This window comes from Oryx dammah, unplaced genomic scaffold (assembly GCF_014754425.2).
Source record: "Oryx dammah isolate SB20612 unplaced genomic scaffold, SCBI_Odam_1.1 HiC_scaffold_19, whole genome shotgun sequence".
Taxonomy (NCBI): domain Eukaryota; kingdom Metazoa; phylum Chordata; class Mammalia; order Artiodactyla; family Bovidae; genus Oryx; species Oryx dammah.
In genome coordinates, this window is record NW_024070203.1 from 75391367 (window position 1) to 75410137 (window position 18771).

The 18771-nt window shown below is 44.6% G+C and overlaps 1 protein-coding gene across 5 annotated transcripts in view; it reads left to right on the forward strand.

The window, feature by feature from the left end:
- The window catches only part of SNX31 (sorting nexin 31), an 81609-nt gene that overhangs the window by 15542 nt on the left and 47296 nt on the right, over window positions 1–18771 (forward strand). For all 5 annotated transcript variants that reach the window (XM_040260974.1, XM_040260975.1, XM_040260977.1 and 2 more), the window contains exon 4: window positions 3232–3296. In XM_040260974.1, the coding sequence (XP_040116908.1) occupies window positions 3232–3296 (65 nt within the window). The remainder of the gene's footprint in view (window positions 1–3231; window positions 3297–18771) is intronic.

The window sequence follows — 18771 nt, forward strand, 5'->3', positions numbered from 1 at the left end:
CTTGCTTTTTCTATGATCCAGCGGATGTTGGCAATTTGATCTCTGGTTCCTCTGCCTTTTCTAAAACCAGCTTGAACATCAGGGAGTTCACGGTTCACGTATTGCTGAAGCCTGGCTTGGAGAATTTTGAGCATTACTTTACTAGCATGTGAGATGAGTGCAATTGTGCGGTAGTTTGAGCATTCTTTGGCATTGCCTTTCTTTGGGATTGGAATGAAAACTGACCTTTTCCAGTCCTGTGGCCACTGCTAAGTTTTCCAAATTTGCTGGCATATTGAGTGCAGCACTTTCACAGCATCATCTTTCAGGATTTGAAATAGCTTAACTGGAATTCCATCACTTCCACTAGCTTTGTTCGTAATGATGCTTTCTAAGACCCACTTGACTTCACATTCCAGGATGTCTGGCTCTAGATGAATGATCACACCATCATGATTATCTGGGTCCTGAAGATCTTTTTTGTATAGTTCTGTGTATTCTTGCCACCTCTTCTTAATATCTTCTGCTTCTGTTAGTTTCATACCATTTCTGTCCTTTATCGAGCCCATCTTTGCATGAAATGTTCCCTTGGTATCTTTAATTTTCTTGAAGAGATCTCTAGTCTTTCCCATTCTGTTCTTTTCCTCTATTTCTTTGCATTGATCGTTGAAGAAGGCTTTCTTATCTCTTCTTGCTATTCTTCGGAACTCTGCATTCAGATGCTTATATCTTTCCTTTTCTACTTTGCTTTTCGCCTCTCTTCTTTTCACAGCTATTTGTAAGGCCTCCCCAGACAGCCATTTTGCTTTTTTGCATTTCTTTTCCATGGGGATGATCTTGATCCCTGTCTCCTGTACAATGTCATGAACCTCATTCCATAGTTCATCAGGCACTCCATCTATCAGATCTAGGCCCTTAAATCTATTTCTCACTTCCACTGTATAATCATAAGGAATTTGGTTTAGGTCATACCTGAATGGTCTAGCGGTTTTCCCTACTTTCTTCAATTTAAGTCTGAATTTGGTGATAAGGAGTTCATGATCTGAGCCACAGTCACTCCTGGTCTTGTTTTTGTTGACTGTATAGAGCTTCTCCACCTTTTGCTGCAAAGAATATAATCAATCTGATTTCAGTGTTGACCATCTGGTGATGTCCATGTGTAGAGTCTTCTCTTGTGTTGTTGGAAGAGGGTGTTTGCTATGACCAGTGCATTTTCTTGGCAAAACTCTTTGCCCTGCTTCATTCCACATTCCAAGGCCAAATTTGCCTGTTACTCCAGGTGTTTCTTGACTTCTTACTTTTGCATTCCAGTCCCCTGTAATGAAAAGGACATCTTTTTTGGGTGTTAGTTCTAAAAGGTCTTGTAGGTCTTCATAGAACCGTTCAACTTCAGCTTCTTCAGCGTTACTGGTTGGGGCATAGACTTGGATTACTGTGATATTGAATGGTTTGCCTTGGAAACGAACAGAGATCATTCTGTCATTTTTGAGATTGCATCCAAATACTGCATTTCGGACTCTTTTGTTGACCATAATGGCTACTCCATTTCTTCTAAGGGATTCCTGCCTGCAGTAGTAGATATAATGGTTATCTGAGTTAAATTCACCCATTCCAGTCCATTTTAGTTCGCTGATTCCTAGAATGTTGACGTTCACTCTTGCCATCTCTTGTTTGACCACTTCCAATTTGCCTAGATTCATGGACCTGACATTTCAGGTTCCTGTGCAATATTGCTCTTTACAGCATCAGACCTTGCTTCCATCACCAGTCACATCCACAGCTGGGTATTGTTTTTGCTTTGGCTCCATCCCTTCATTCTTTCTGGAGTTATTTCTCCACTGATCTCCAGTAGCATGTTGGGCACCTAATGACCTGGGGAGTTCCTCTTTCAGTATCCTATCACTTTGCCTTTTCATACTGTTCGTGGGGTTCTCAAGGCAAGAATACTGAAGTGGTTTGCCATTCCCTTCTCTGTACGGTTGTACAGTAAATACTAATTTATTGAACACTTCTTCAGCAGCATTCCCCATCCCAAGGATCCATGGTATTGATTTTCATGATTAATTCACATACATGCCACATATGGGCTTCCCAGGTAACACTAGTGGTAACGGACCTGCCTGCCAATGCAGGAGACATATGCCACGTGGGTTCGATCCCTGGGTCAGGAAGATCCTCTGGAGAGAGGATTGACAGCCTCCTCCAGAATTCTTGCCTGGAGACTCCCATGAACAGAGGAGCCTGGTAGGCTACAGTTGACAGGGTCACACAGAGTCGAACATGACTGAAGCAACTTAGCAGACATGCCACATATATTCCAGAAAATGAGACAAGAGCTTGCCCCCCACCCCCACCCCCGCACTGAAATTAGCTCTTTAAAAGAGAGGGGAAAAAGGTTTTGCTCTTACAGAGACTCTCTCTCTTAGTTAGTTTATTTTGAAAAACTTGGCATCATTTGGGAAGCACAACCCGAAATGATCTCAGTCAGTGCTAGTCTGGAATGCTGGTGGAAGTGATTTGACAAGATCAGTAAAAGAGCAACAAAAAGAAAGACATTTAATATAGATTTAGAAGGTGGATAGGTTCAGCTCGAGTGTGGGAGAGGAAGATAAGAACTGAGAAAGCTGCAGGGAAGCCCCTCATGTGTGACTGTGGGGTCCTCAGGGGGCAAGTGCTGGCCCCATGTACTCTGGCCACAGCTCTGGGTGTTGGTATCTGGAGCTTTAAATCTAAGGGGGTAAACGTCTTATAAGTACAGAAGAAACTTTAAATCTCTGGCAGCCTTATTATTGCTTTTTTTTTTATAACCTCTTGAGAGCTCCCATTGTGAAAAGAAGTCGTCTCCATCCTTGTTTCTTGGCTGATTTAAAATTTTCAAATGACCAAGAATCTTGCTAAAGTGGGAGTCTAGATCCACAGTTTTAGATCTTATTGCTTCTTCATATCAACTTCATCATTTTTCTAATAGGAGCAGCAAGATGGCTATTGAGTGATGGATGTGCATGAATAAAAAAGGACTCCTGGAAAGAGTGACCTGGGACTGGTGTGATGGGTCCATGTTGTCAGTCCAGGCTGCCTGGAGGAGGAGGGCTTCATAGGTTTTCGTGGATTTGAGAAGTCACAGGCTCCACTGCCTTTAAGGAGGCAGCGGTGCACTGTCAAGGCCTGGAGGGCTCCCTGGAGGACAGAGCAATTTAACAGAACAGTCAACCCAGCCCCGTGCTAACCTGGCTTGCTGTCCCTGTTTTTCAGTGACCATGGACCCAAACATGTTGAGAAGTGATGTCTTCGTTGATTTTTTAAAACTGGTGCAGCTGGTAAGCTTACTTTTCTTGACTAAGGTCATGATTTCACTACGGAACATGTCTCCATGGGTGTGTTTCTGACCATCAGCCCTACAGAGCCTGGATTCAGATAAAATACATTCATTTGGAGGACACAGGAAGATGGTTCCTATTCATATTTTCTTCTTTTGGAGGCTTAGATTCTAGATGGAACATTAAGTGCATAACTTGGCCTTTTGCCCATTTTAATTAAGTTGATACCTTTTATCTGTTGCATAAGCACTGACATCTCAAAACTAGCCATGGAAAAGAGAACTCATTATTATTAAGGGCCCCCATGACCACTCTGGGACCCCGCTTCTGTAGCTGGGACTTCCAAGTTTGCCACAGTGGAGACCTCGGGACAGCTGAAAGAGCCATGCCAGATTATATTTGTGTATTCTCTGCTTAGAACTTTATTGTAAATGAATTATGGAGAAAATGCAATCTCACAGAAGGACAGACAGGAACTCCCTTTCCTTTGTTGGTCTAAAGAACCACTGGCCACTTGCCCCCAGAGGCTGGAGCTTGGCCAAATACAATTATTTAGTACAGGATCCATTTGGGTGGTACACTGGGAACATCTTTATGCCTCCTTGTGCGTTCTTGACTGAACGGAAGAGCTTTGAAAGCACTGAAGTTGTCCCGTGATATGATATTACTGAACTGGTTCCCTGGTTCAGGGAGGAGTGATACCTTGATCAGACTTGTAAAAAACGGGAGCAAAGTGCATTTATTCAGTGGTTCAAGAGTGTTGATAAACTTACTGGTCCACCCAACTGAGAAATGCTGCTGGAGCCTCCCATTGTATGACTGCCCGTACTCTCACATATACTTTATGTTAGGGGTGTGTGTGTGTGTGTGTGTATGTGTGTGTGTGCACACGTGTGTGCGTGTATATACACATACATGTGTATTTTCCTTTTATTTGAAAAGTTTGTTGTTGTGGTGGTGATGGTGGTAACATTCAAACAGCACAAAATAGTACATGATAAAAGTAACCTCAAAGTGGTGGCGAATCTGCCTGCCAATGCAGGAGACACAAGAGACATGGGTTCAATCCCTGGGCTGAGAAGATCCCCTGGAGGAGGAAATGGCAATGCACTCCTGGAAAATTCCATGTGGACAGAGGAGCCTGGTGGGCTACAGTCCAGGGATCACAAAGAGTTGGATGCGACCGAACACACATCCATGCAACCTCACTCCCACCACAGAGACACTTGTTTACAGTTTAACACATGTCCCTTCTACGCATTTTTGTGCAGATACAAGCATTCACGCATATGCATACCCTTTTCTGTCTGCTGAATAAGCACTTACTCTACCCACTTTCTGAACCTTGTTTTTCACAGTTTGCGTCTTGCCAATCGTTCTGTGTGAATGCACAGAGGTACAATCAGCCTTGGTCCTGCCGTCTTTGTGCACATTGTGGTTTTGTTTTCAATGCTTTCTAAAAGTCATTCAGAGGGTGGCAGCATTTTGGAGCTTTGTTTTGAGTGTTTTAGTCCTCTTAGTATTTTTTTTTTTTATCTGTATAACTGCACGGAAGCCTTTTGCCCCAGCTACATTTTGCAGCATCTCTTCTTTCTTCTTGTGATGGAGTTTTCACTTTTGCAGTGGCTTCATTTTTCTCTTCTGTTGCTTCCGTGAATTTGGCCGGCTTCCTTTTATGCTCTTTTGTTTGCTTATCTCCTTGTTGAGGTCTTTATTTGTTCTTTGAGGTCTGAGTTCAGAGAAGTCTTGTTTTGGTGAACACAGTCATCATGTTCATTTCCTTAGTTGCATCATTTTGCCTTTTTTTCTTTTTTAATTGAGATCTTTTTGGACCAGGGAGCAAACCCATGTCTCCCGCATTGGATTCTTTACCACTGAGCCACCAGGGAAGGCCAGTGGCATCATTTTGGGGGCATATATTTTTCACCCACGTTTGGTCACATTTCTTTCCTCCTTTCCTGAGGGATTTTTGCCTCTGGCTCTTCCCAGGAGGCCCTCAATTTTGAAAGAGTTTATGTTCCCAGAGCCAGTTGTTTGCTGACCCACAATGCTGGGAGTTGCCAGAGCTGAGTTGGTGGAATCCGTCTGCTGGATCTTGCCTCTCATTTCTGGGCACTTTCTCACTAACACTGTGCACCAGGGTGGAGTGGCGTGTCTGCCGTGAAGCCCAAACCACATAGTTCCTCTTCTCAAGATCATGGCTTCCACCTTCCTGCTGATGAATCGGCCCCAGGACTGACTTAGTAGTTGGGAGTGCAGGCTTGGAGGGAGAGGCCCAAGATTCATAATTTGGCGGCTGCCCTACTTTCAACTTGCGTGGCTTGAGGCCATTTACTTAGTCTCTTTGTATCTCAATCTCCCCATCTAAGCTCTTCTCTGAGGGTTGTTGGGAGGATGATGTGAGCCAGTACTCCTAAGGCACATAAATGTCACCTGGCTGATGTTGACACCTAGGAGGTCCTCCTGCCATCACCACACCAATCCTTTTGCCTCTTCCCCACCCTGCTGAGAGATTGCTTTGGGCAAAGACGGCAGGCCTGTGCATCTCTCCCCAGATACCTGGTGTCATCAGAGGGGCCCAGACTTGTGCTCCCAGACCCTCCTGGTGCCTCCTGAGGAGCTGTGTTAAGACAGCATCAACGTGGCCTAAGTCCTGCCTGCTGCCCCTTTGTCCCTCTGCTTCCCTCCTCCCTGTACAGGTCCAGTGTTCACCAGGCTCGGCAGCTTCTCTGCAAACCCAGCCTTTCAGGCCTGGGACCATTTTAAACTTCTTCAAAGAGTATTTTCCTTCCACTTGTTTTCTGTTTTCCTCCAAAACAAAATGAGGACAACTCCTGAAGATGTTTATAAAAGAGGCTACAGTATGATTTTGAAAAGGATACTGAGTTTGAGTCAGGAAGGTGGTTCTGTGTTCATCAGGCCCCTACCCTGCCTGCTGCCGTCCTTGACTGTTCATGTTGCTGTTTAGTCCCTTGGTTGCATCTGACTTGGTTGCGTCCAACTCTTTGCTACCCTATGGTCTGTAGCCTGCCAGGCACCTCTGTCCATGGGATTCTCCAGGCAAGGATTCTGGAGTGGGTTACCATGCCCCCCTCCAGGGGCATCTTCCCAACTCAGGGATCAAACTCACATCTCTTAAGTCTCTGGCAGGCAGATTCTTGACCACTAGCGCCACCTGGGAAACCCCATGACAGTTTATAGTGGAACAAATATGTGTTGAATGGTTGCTGGGACTTGATAATGCTCCAGAGGAGAGGGAGGCACCAGGAAATCACACCTAGTCCAGATCATGGAGTTTCTAGTCTTGTTGTGGAGACAGGAAAGTCACCATGTAAGACCATAGATGTAATGAGCCCAGTGACACAGGAATGAGACTGTGATACAGGACTGCCCACTATGGTTCAGGCCTGAGTGCTCTCATATAGGACCGAGTGCTGTGATACAGCGTCACGATGCAGGAGAGGATTAGGGATATGTCGAGATCTCCATCCTCTCAGCCCTGATGAAGCATCTGTGGGCCCACCCACCTCCAGCAGCTCCGTGCCCACTTTCCCTGTGTGCAGTACGAACAGTATTATGTTCTCCATGTGACTTGGTGAGAAAAGGGCTCAGAAGCACTGCCACAGGTGAATGAGTGTCCAAGGGACATGACAGAGGGCACCTTGGTTAATGACCTGAAGAAGGACCTCGAAGTTAGCATCGGGTGATTTCTGGGGTAAGCAGGGAGGTAAGATGATACTCTGGCTTTTTCTTCCCATTCAGGGAAATGCTAGCAAATCACGTTTATATCTGGTGGTCTGGAAGACTCAGGACAGATATTGGCAAAAGGGAAGCAGTAGCCGCTTATTATTGGGGGTGAGGAGCCCATCCCCTGACCACCTTCCAGGGCCAGAGTTATTGCTCAGCAGTGACTAGATGCGGTCCGTGCAGGGGAGACTCGGCCAGCACTGAGTGAGATGGCTCGTGGAGGACTGGTGAGTGCTGGGAGGACTGGGATGAGCACAGGAGATGTGTGGGTCTGCCAGACCATCAGAGGAGCCCAGGGAGCAAGGGTTGGGAAGTTTCCCCACCTCAATATTATACAGACATGCCCCCCTCTGCCGAATATTTTCACAGCCTTTAATAAGTGCTTGGCCTGCCGTTTCCCGGTGGTTATTACCCAATAGTCACACACTCACAGGCCTGGCTCTCCAGGACTTGGCAGGTACATGCACACCTTCCTGTCTCTGGACAAGGACACAATGTGTTAGAAATGTGAATACGTGTGACCATGTAGGAGCCTTCCGAGGAGCCTCTTCCCAGGGGGAGCCTCAGTCATCAGAGGGGGCTGCTTCTACAGGATATTCGATCTGGGCTGGACCCCACACTTTCGGTGCAGTAGCTCATTCACCCTCGCGACTTGTTGAGGGTGGTGCTCTTAGTACCTCTTTTTCAGTTAAGTAATTTGTTCAAGGATACACATCTTAATAAGTGGAAGCCCGGGGAGCCTGGAACCACTGATGTCATGAAGTGTTTCTAGAGCAGTGGCAGCCCCCTCTAGCCCCATCCCTCACCGGGTCCCACTTGTTTTGTATCCAGACCCCTCCTGCCCACCCACTTACCATGCTCCCTGCCTTTGGCCTGCAATTGCCTCTGAGATGAAGGGGTTTTTGAAAGGCAAAACCAGTCTTTAGACTAAGGCCTGTATGTTCCTGGTTCTTAATCTATATAGTGTGAACAGCATGTTTGAGAAGAAAGAGACTAAGAAGGTATTTGTTGTGGCTTTTGTGTACTTGGGGAGTTAGGGGCAATGTATATATTTGGGGAGTGTTGCCCACCATGGGTCTAGGGGCTCTGGGAAGTGACTCTTTCCCCATTTCCTCTTAAGAATGTTTCCTGTTTCCCTTGTAGTGAAATGATTAGGGCTGATTAGTAAGTGTGATGGAAATTTAGAGGCTGGCACATCCAAATATGGATTTTCTGGATAATAAAGATCAGGGTAAGTGCTATGGCTACCAGACATTCTTTAGCCTCAGAGGAGAATATCAATAAAGCCTACTGATGGAGCTTCTTTGAAATATTACACAATTTCTAAGGGTATTAAATTTGATTTGAAAATATGTTAAAATTAAAACATTTTAAATGTTTTAAAATGTGTTAAGGCAGCCCATGTGTCCTCAGTCACTAAGGCGTGTCCAACTTTTTGTGACCCCATGGGCTATAGCCTGCCAGGCTTCTCTGTCCATGGGATTTCCCAGGCAAAAATATTGGAGTGGGTTGCCATTCTCTTCTCCAAAGGCAGCCCATGGTAACAGAGGATTTAGAGGTTTCTTAAAGACAAATGCATTTGGTTTACTAGTGTGAATTGTGTGTTTTAATTCCCCGTCCCCCCTAAATCAAGATGGCTTAGTTAAGTTTTGTTTTTGTACAGTCTGAACCCACCATGTTGGCTTTTTTCCTCTAATTGCATTATTATGTCTTTTATATTTTATAAATTATATACATATATATATATATACACAAGTAAAAGTCAAATATCACAAATAGAGCCAAATGCCTCCTCGATCACAACTCCCAAAATAGAAAGTTTCATCTGTTGTGGATTTGCTTTTATCTCATTAAAGTTTTTCAATTCTATCATTTCTCCTCTTCACCATATTGTCCTAAAATTTTTCATTTTTTAAAACCAAACAAAATGTGCTGATAATTTTAAAAGTAAAATAGTGTTAAAAAGTATCATAATATAACCATCTCCTGCTTTCCAGGGGCAATGGCTTTCAAATCTTTTAGCTTTTTCTTCAGATATTTAAATATCTGGAGATTAATAATATTCATCTCTTTCTCCTGTTCTTCAGTGTGTAGATATTATCTGTTGACTCCCAGTATGAGGGATGAGGGGATTCCCTGGTGGCTCAGACAGTGAAGGATCTGCCCGCAATGAGGGAGACCTGGGTTCAACCGAGGGGTCAGGAAGATCCCCTGGAGGAGGGCATGGCAACCCACACCAGCGTTCTTGCCTGGAGAATCCCATGGACAGAGGAGCCTGGCAAGCCACAGTCCATAGGGTCACAGAGAGCTGAACACGACTGAGTGACTTTTACACACACACATGCACACACACGAGGGATGTGGATTCAGCTTTCTTGTATCACCTTCTTTCATTTCATTCTTCTCCCCAGTTTTATCTCATCATTAAAAACATTAAGTCCCTAGTCAATATGTTGATCTTTATAACAGGTAAATATTTCTTACTACTGAACAAATAATGTTTATGATTATGATTACCTTTACTTTCATGAACAACTTTTGTTTTTCTTAGAGTTAAAAATGACATCATTTTATACTAACACATATATATGGAATTTAGAAAGATGGCAATGATGACCCTGTATGCAGGACAGCAAAAAAGACACAGATGTGTATAGCGGACTTTTGGACTCAGAGGGAGAGGGAAAGGGTGAGATGATTTAGGAGAATGGCATTGAAACATGTATAATATCATGTAAGAATCAAATTGCCAGTCTATATCTGATGCAGGATACGGCACGCTTGGGGCTGGTACACGGGGGTGACCCAGAGAGATGTTGTGGGGAGAAGGGTGGGAGGGGGGTTCATGTTTGGGAATGCATGTACACCCGTGGTGGATTCATGTCAATGTATGGCAAAACCAATACAGAATTGTAAAGTTTAAAAAAAAAAAAAAAAAAAAAGAATGTTTACTTATTAAGATATGAGAAAGACATTTGTCTTCTTTAAAAGTATGTAGTCTATAAAACTTTAAATCACACAGACTACAACCAATAGGAAAGTAAAAAAAAAAAATGATATCATTTAAAAGAGGAAAGAAAAAAGATGCTTAGTTGTTTTTAAACATATGATTGGAGGGTTGCAACTTTGAGCCCCACCCGCTGGCCTCCGGGTGTGAGAGGGGCCGGGGACTGAGTTAATCACTGGTCACGCCTGCATGCTGAAACCTCCATAGAAATCCCTGAACTGTGGGGCTCAGAGAGCTTCTGTGCGGGAAACACGTAGAGGTGCCGCATCCCTTCCATTTAGCTCTTCCTGAGTTGTATCCTTAGTAATAAATGTGTTATAGTAAGAAAAGGGCTTTCCTGAGTCCTATGAGCTATTCTGGGGAATCATCAAACTCCAGTGAGGGGTCATGGGGATCCCAGACTTATAGCGAGTTGATCAGAAGTATGGGAGGCCTGGACTTGCAGTTGGCTTCTGAAGTGGGGGAGGGGCCGTCCTGTGGGACTGGGTCCTTAATCTGTGTGGCGTGTGCTGACTCCAGGTCATCAGTGTCAGAAGTGTTGATGTGAGCGGAGTGGAGAAAAACAGTGCTTTTCTTTTAGTGTCCCTTGAACAGTGTAAGGGCATTAGAGAGTTTTAAGCTAGAGGAGTACATTTTCAGCTTTGCATGAAAAAAAGTATTCTCTGGCTACTGTGGGGAGAGTGCCTTGCAAGGGGGGAAAGAACGGAAGCAAGGTAACCAGTGAGGAGTCCATTGCAGAGGTCAAGGAGGAGAGAATGTATCGGGTGGGACTCAAGGGCAGGTAGTGAAGATGAAAAGAAGCAGATGGATTGAAGAGACTGTCTAAGAGGTGAATATACAAGACTCGGCACTTGATTGGATGTGAGTGTGGAAAACATCTTCCTGAATCTTTTCTGGATCCCTTTATTTCTTACCTGTTGCCACTAAGTCAAATCAAAGGTATGTAATGACCTCCTCATTCCTGTGCTAACAAGAGTGTTTGCAGGGGGTTCCCTCCCGGAGCTGCCATCCTTACTTTAGAGCTGAAGGAATGCAGAGCACAGAGGGGAGGCGCCTGTCCAGATTTCCACAGGGTCCTGCACAGTGAGGGCGGAACTAGGCTTGGGGACCAGGCAGTCTGCTCTGTGGATCGTGCATTTCGTAATCCCACAGTCTAGCCAAGTCCCTTGGTACCTTGTGCATGAGTGACCGCCACCCACTTCTCTCAAGTCTCCTACATCCTTCGGTCTTCCCTCTAGTTCATTTCCACTTACGGTGCCAGACACAGCCTTCCCTAACTCCATTTCCACCCTTCCATGTCCCTGAGCCAGGACCACCGTGACCCGCTTTTGCCTTTTTAATAAAACCCTCAAGTGTCTGATTTTAGGGCCATCTGTGATCTGACCCACTCTACCAGTGCAATCTACTTCCTCACTTTTCTTTTGCAGAAGAATTTAATATGGGCATGCATTTGTATCATTTTAACTGGTTATATAATTTAGCTATCTCATTGGTCTGCAGCATAGTTAGAGTCAAGAGTTGCAATGAAGTAACAGATTAATGGTAGGCTTTCCCTTAATCATATCAAAAGGCAATGGCATCTTTCCATTCATTTTAAGAGTGTTTTTCCTCTGAGGTAAGAGATGTTTGTGAGTCTAGGCCAAATACCTTTAAGAACCCAAGACCTAAGCAGAGGTGTGTACCTGGAAAGGGACTATTTGCAACAGTTGCTCTGGAGAAGCCTCTGACCCTTGACTACTCAGATAAATATGGGGTCTCAGGGGCCCTACTGTTATCAGTTATCATAACTGCAGGGGAACTTGAGAAATCAGACAGAATTCCCCTGGGAAGTTAGAAGTGAAGAAAGTGTGGCTGAGGTTGTATGTGGGGAGCTCAGGGCGCGTGCTGGGGAGGAGGGAAACCAGTGGCCCGGACCTGCTGAGGAGGCGCTTGGAGTGATTCTCAAAAGTTCCCGGGAGGTGGGTTGTCCTAGCACTGGACGCTTAAAGGGAAAAGCTGGCAGATGGTTGGGTCAGCATTTGCTGATGTGGAGGCCAGTACTGAGAGAGGGAAGCCACAGGACTGTTTGAAAAGTGACCAACGTCGTGATTGATAAGTATGCAGATTCACTCAGGCAGATGGACACTTATATGTGGAGGGGCGATATAACTTGGTACCTTACACTGGAATTATGTGGCAACACGATGGTCACATCATTTATCCAGGTGAATGAAGTGGGAGTCGCTGTCGTGTCTGACTCTTTGTGACCCCATGGACAATACAGTCCATGGAATTCTCCAGGCCAGCATACTGGAGTGGGTAGCCTTTCCCTTCTCCAGTGGATCTTCCTGACCCAGGAATCGCACCAAGGTCTCCTGCATTGCAGGCAGATTCTTTACCAGCTGAGCTACCAGGGAAGCCCAATTTATCCAAACTTAGACACTAAAAAAAAAACAAAAACCCCTATGATGATCTTTTATTTTTCAATATTTATGTGTGTATTTTTGGCTGCCCTGGGTCTTTGTTGCTGCACATGGGCTTTCTCTAGTTGCGGCAAGTGAGGGCTACTCTCTAGCTGCAATGTGCGGGCTTCTCATTACAGTGGTTTCTCTTGCTGCAGAGCACGGGATCTAGGCATGCAGGCTTCAGTAGTGGAGGTTCTCTGGCTCTAGAGCACAGGCTCAGTAGTTGTGCTGCATGGGTTTGCCGTGTGACTTGTGGACTCTTCCCAGACTGGGGATCGAATCCATGTCCCCTGCACTGGCAGGCAGATTCTTAACCACTGGACCACCAGGGAAGTCCCCTTAGACACTTAGAAAGGAGAGCTATAATTGTTATGCTTACATTTGTCTGCTCCAGCTGCTGTAATCGGTAGCTTAGAGAACTGAAATTCCAAAAACTGTGAGAAATAAATTTCTTCTTTGTGCACATGTACAGAGAGCAAGCTTTCTGGTGTCTCTTCTTACAAGAAAACTAATCCCATAATGAGGACAGGACCTCACTTAACCCTGCTGCTGCTGCTAAGTCACTTCAGTTGTGTCCAACTCTGTGCGACCCCATAGATGGCAGCCCACCAGGTTTCCCCTTCCCTGGGATTATCCAGGCAAGAACACTGGAGTGGGTTGCCATTTCCTTCTCCAATGTATGAAAGTGAAGTCATTCAGTCATGTCCGACTCATATTGACCCCATGGACTGCAGCCTACCAGGCTCCTCTGTCCTTGGGATTCTCCAGGCAAGCGTACTGGAGTGGGGCACCATTGCCTTCTCCGCAGTTAACCCTAGTCACTTCCTAAAGGCCCCGTCTGTAACAGCATTACACTAGAGGTTAGGGCTCCATATGAATGGGGGTATGGGGCACCAGAGACACAAACATTCACTCCAGAGCAATGCAGGAGCAACCTTCCTGGGCCAGCCAGGAGAAAAGTCCACCCCATTTGAGCCCAGGCCCTGGATCATGCAGAGCTGGCCTTGAGTCCTGCCTCTGCTACCAACTGGCAGTATATCCTAGAGGGGAGTTACTTAACCTTTGTGAACTTTTACTACATCTGAAAAAGGGGGCTTTAAAATTTTTATTTTATTGAATTATAGCTGATTTACAGCATTGTATTAATTTTTGTTGCATATCAAAGTGTCCATCTTCGCATGAAATGTTCCCTTGGTATCTCTAATTTTCTTGAAAAGTTCTCTAGTCTTTCCCTTTCCATTGTTTTCCTCTATTTCTTTGCATTGATCATTGAGGAAGGCTTTCTTATCTCTCCTTGCTATTCTTTGGAACTCTGCATTCAAATGGGTGTATCTTTCCTTTTCTCCTTTGCCTTTCACTTCTCTTCTTTTCTCAGCTATTTGTAAGGCCTCCTCAAACAACCATTTTGCCTCTTTGCATTTCTTTTTCTTGGAGATGGTCTTGATCCCTGCCTCCTGTACGCTGTCATGAACCTCTGTCCATAGTTCTTCAGGCACTCTGTAAGATCTAATCACTTGAATCTATTTCTCACTTCCACTGTATAATCGTAACAGATTTTATTTAGGTCGTACCTGAATGGTCTAGTGCTTTTCCCTACCTTCTTCAATTTAAGTCTGAATTTGGCAATAAGGAGTTCATGACCTGAGCCACAGTCAGCTCCTGGTCTTGTTTTTGCTGACTGTATAGAGCTTCTCCATCTTTGGCTGCAAAGAATATAATCAACTTGATTTCAGTATTGACCATCTGGTGATGTCCACGTGTAGAGTCGTCTCTTGCATTATTGGAAGAGGGTGTTTGCTATGACCAGTGCATTCTCTTGGCAAAACTGTTAGCATTTGCCCTGCTTCATTTTGCACTCCAAGGCCAAACTTGCCTGTTACACAGAGATCATTCTGTGGTTTTTGAGATTGCACCCAAGTACTGCATTTTGGACACTTTTGTTGACTATGAGGGCTACTCCATTTCTTCTAAGGGATTCTTGCCCACAGTAGTAGATATAATGGTCATCTGAATTAAATTCGCCCATTCCAGTCCATTTTAGTTCACTGATTCCTAAAATGTCAATGTTCACTCTTGCCATCTCCTGTTTGACCAATTCCAATTTGCCTTGATTCATGGACCTAACATCCCAGGTTCCTATGCAATATTGCTTTTACAGCATCAGACTTTACTTTCTTCACCAGTCACATCCACAGCTGGGCGTTGTTTTTGCTTGGGCTCTGTCTCTTCATTCTTTCTGAGATTTCTCCACTCTTCTCCAGTAGCATATTGGGCACCTACTTACCTGGGGAGTTCATCTTTCGGTGTCCTATCTTTTGCCTTTTCATACTGTTCATGGGGTTCTCAAGGCAAAAAAGGGGAACATTTCATGCAAAGATGGGCACAAGAAAAGACAGAAAGATATTAACAGAAGCAGAAGATATTAAGAAGAGGTGGCAAGAATACCAGAAGAACTATACAAAAAAGATCTTCATCACCCAGATAATCACGATGGTATGATCACTCACCTAGAGCCAGACATCCTGGAATGCGAAGCCAAGTGGGCCTTAGGAAGCATCACTATGAACTGTGATGTAGAGGTAATGAAATTCCAGTTGAGCTATTTCAAATCCTAAAAGATGATGCTGTGAAAGTGCTGCATTCAATATGCCAGCAAATTTGGAAAACTCAGCAGTGGCCACAGGGCTGAAAAAGGTCAGTTGTTTTCATTCCAACCCTAAAGAAAGGCAATGCCAAAAAATGTCCAAACTACTGTACAATTGCACTCATCTCACACACTAGCAAAGTAATAGTCAAAATTCTCCAAGCCAGGCTTCAACAGTACGTGAACTGTGAACTTTCAGATGTTCATGCTGGATTTAGAAAAGCCAGAGGAACCAGAGATCAAATTGCCAACATCTGCTGGATCATAGGAAAAGCAAGAGAATTCCAGAAAAACATCTACTTCTGCTTTATTGACTACACCAAAGATTTTGACTGCGTGGATCACAACAAACTGTGGAAAATACTTAAAGAGATGGGAATACTAGACCACCTGACTTGCCTCCTGAGAAATCTGCATGCAGGTCAAGAAGCAACAGTACAAACCAGACATGGAACAACAGACTGTTTCCAAATTGGGAAAGGAGTACATCAAGGCTGTATATCATCACCCTGCTTATTTAACTTATATGCAGAGTACATCATGCGAAATGCTGGGCTGGATGAAGTATAAGCTGGAATCAAGATTGCCAGGAGAAATATCAACAACCTTAGATATGCAGATGACACCACCGTTATGGCAGAAAGTGAAGAGGAACAAAAGAGCCTCTTGATGAAAGTGAGAGGAGAGTAAAAAAGCTGGCTTAAAACTCAACATTAAGAAAGCTAAGATCAAGGCATCTGGTCCCATCACTTCATGCAAATAGGTAGGGAAACAATGAAAGTAGTGACAAACTATTTTCTTGGGTTCCAAAATCACTGCAGATGGTGACTGCAGCCATGAAATTAAGATGCTTGCTCCTTGGAAGAAAAGCTATGACCAACCTAGACAGCACATTAAAAAGCAGAGACATTACTTTGCCGACAATGGTCCATTTAGTGAAAGCTATGGTTTTTCCAGTGGTCATGTATGGATATGAGAGTTGGACTATAGAGAAAGCTGAGCATTGAAGAATTGATGCTTTTGAACTGTGGTGTTGGAGAAGACTCTTGAGAGTCCTTGGACAGCAAGATCAAACCAGTCAATCCTAAAGGTAATCAGTCCTGAATATTTATTGGAAGGACTGATGCTGAAGCTGAAACTCCAATACTGATGTGAAGAACTGACCCATTGGAAAAGACCGTGATGCTGGGAAAGATTGAAGGCAGGAGGAGAAGGGGACAAGAGAGGATGAGATGATTGGATGGCATCACCGACTCGATGGACATGAGTTTGAGCAAGTTCCGGGAGCTGGTGATGGACAGGGAAACCTGGCGTGCTGCAGTCCAGGGGGTTGCAAAGAGTGGGATATGACTGAATGACTGAAGTAGACTAGATAGCAAAGTGACTCAGTTATGCATATATATATCTTTTTCATATTCTTCTCCATTATGGTTTATTACAGAATAGTGAGTATAGTTCCTTGTGCTATACAGTAGGACATTGCTGTTTACCCATTCTCCATTTCCTGCTAGTCCCAAACTCCTAATTCTTCCTTCTCCCTTCTTTCTGTTACCCTCTCCCTTGGCAACCACATGTCTGTGAGTCTGTTTCTGTTTCATAGATATGTTCATTTGTGTTGTATTTTAGATTCCACATGTAAGTGATATCCTATAGTATTTGTCTTTCTCTGTGTGACTTATGTCTCTTTTTATAATCTCCAGGTTCTTCTATGTTGCTGCAAATGGCATTATTTCATTCCTTTTATGGCTAAGTAGTGTTCCATTGTATATATGTACCATATGTTTATCCATTCATCTGTTGATGAACATTTAGGTTGCTTCCATGTCTTGGCTATTGTAGGTAGTGCTGCAGTGAATATAATGGTATAAGTATCTCTAAAAAGGGGGCTTAATAAGTGAATATTCCTCATGGAATTGTATGAGAATTGTATTAACTACTAAATCTGAAGCAGCACAGAGCACAGTTATCAATATTGTGATCTAACAATAGATTTATATGTAATAAATACACAGATATTATATTCACTCATAAATAAGATGCTATCTCTGCATGTTGACTGTATATATAAATATAACACATTCACAAACACACTGTTTTGTGGACCAACCCTTTGAATTTGGAAAACAGCAGCCTTTCTCTTCTAAAGTATTCAAGTTCAGAATCATAGTCATTTAGTGATTGTAAGCAGGTGGGCTCAGGATGGGGGTGGTTAAAATTTAACCATTATTCAAGGCTTGCCCTTGGATAATAAAATTGGGAGAAAATAAGCCTGTCACTAAGGTGATGGGCCTTTTGAGGTACCTGGCAGTGTGGTTGGGCTTCCCTGGAGGCTCAGCTGATGAAGAACCCACCTGCCTGTGCAGGAGACATAAGAGACCGGTTCAGTCCCTGGGTTGGGAAGATCCCCTGGAGGAGGAAACAACAACCCACTCCAGTATTCTGGCCTGGGAAATCCCATGGACAGAGGAGCCTGGCAGGCTACAGTCCTTGGGGTCACAAGATTCCCCTGTTCCCTACAAAGCCTGGTGCCTAATCCACTGTGTCTGTGAACTGCAGGGGGTGGTCAGGAAGACTAAGGAAGGGAAGGGGCTGCCTGTTGAGGGGAAGGGGTCTCAGCGGTCAGCTGACCTGAGCCCCAACCCCATGATCCCCAAGAATCTGCTGATCGGTCATTTGGATCTTCCTTTCCCCAAACTGATTCCAGGAAGGAGGTGACCTGGCTGGAAATTTTCTGGTCACTCAAAAGAGGTACCTCCTCTCGCCTTCCCCCTCCCACCTCCATCTCCACCCACTGTATTGCTAACTACTAATATTCTGGCTTATATAGTAGGCTCAGAACACAGAAGATGATTTGAGTGGCTCTTTTCTCAGTTCTTCCACGGATGTCACATCACTGGTGCCATTCTAAATGCCTAGAAGGGAAGTGAACGTATCGCACACAATGGCTGTGTGAGTCCATGGTGGAACCTGGGATGAGAAGGGCTGTGACCAGGATCAGCCTCCCAGAGAGGAAGCAGTTCTGTGAACTGACAGAAACCCGTTTGGGAGGTGCTGAGAACAGCCACCCCCAGACACAGCTGCACTGGGAGGCCTGTGTGGTCAGCCACTGACCCTTGTCCCTGCCTTGCCCGAGGTCCCTCTTGCTGAGCACCAACCTCAGCGTCACACTTCCCTCAGCTCTGATGGGCTTCCCATGTCACTGGCATGTCTCTGACCTTCTAGAACACTCTATCTGAGAGGTTCACAGGTCCCTGGATTCCCAGTCACCTCTGGCACACACAGGTCCCCTGAAGAAGGCTGGAATGCGTGTATGCAGGCACGGCTGCGCTGAGCTGGGGTGTGGCCCCTCAGCTGGTGCCATTCAACCAGATGGAGACTTGATTCCCCACACGGGCCTCATGATTTGCAACTTCAGAGTTTTGTTTAGCAGGAGCTTAAATTACCACCTATCACAAACTTGTAGGGATGCCTGAAAATATTCAAAATGAGAGTTAAAATCTGGGATGACCAAGAGTCATGTGGATGATTTTTATCAAAAGGTTTTTTCCTAAAATGGATGCCTTGTTTATCTGGAAATTATTCAAGTTGTACGTCATTGCTTTGACTGGACTCCTCTCCACCCCCTCTTCACTC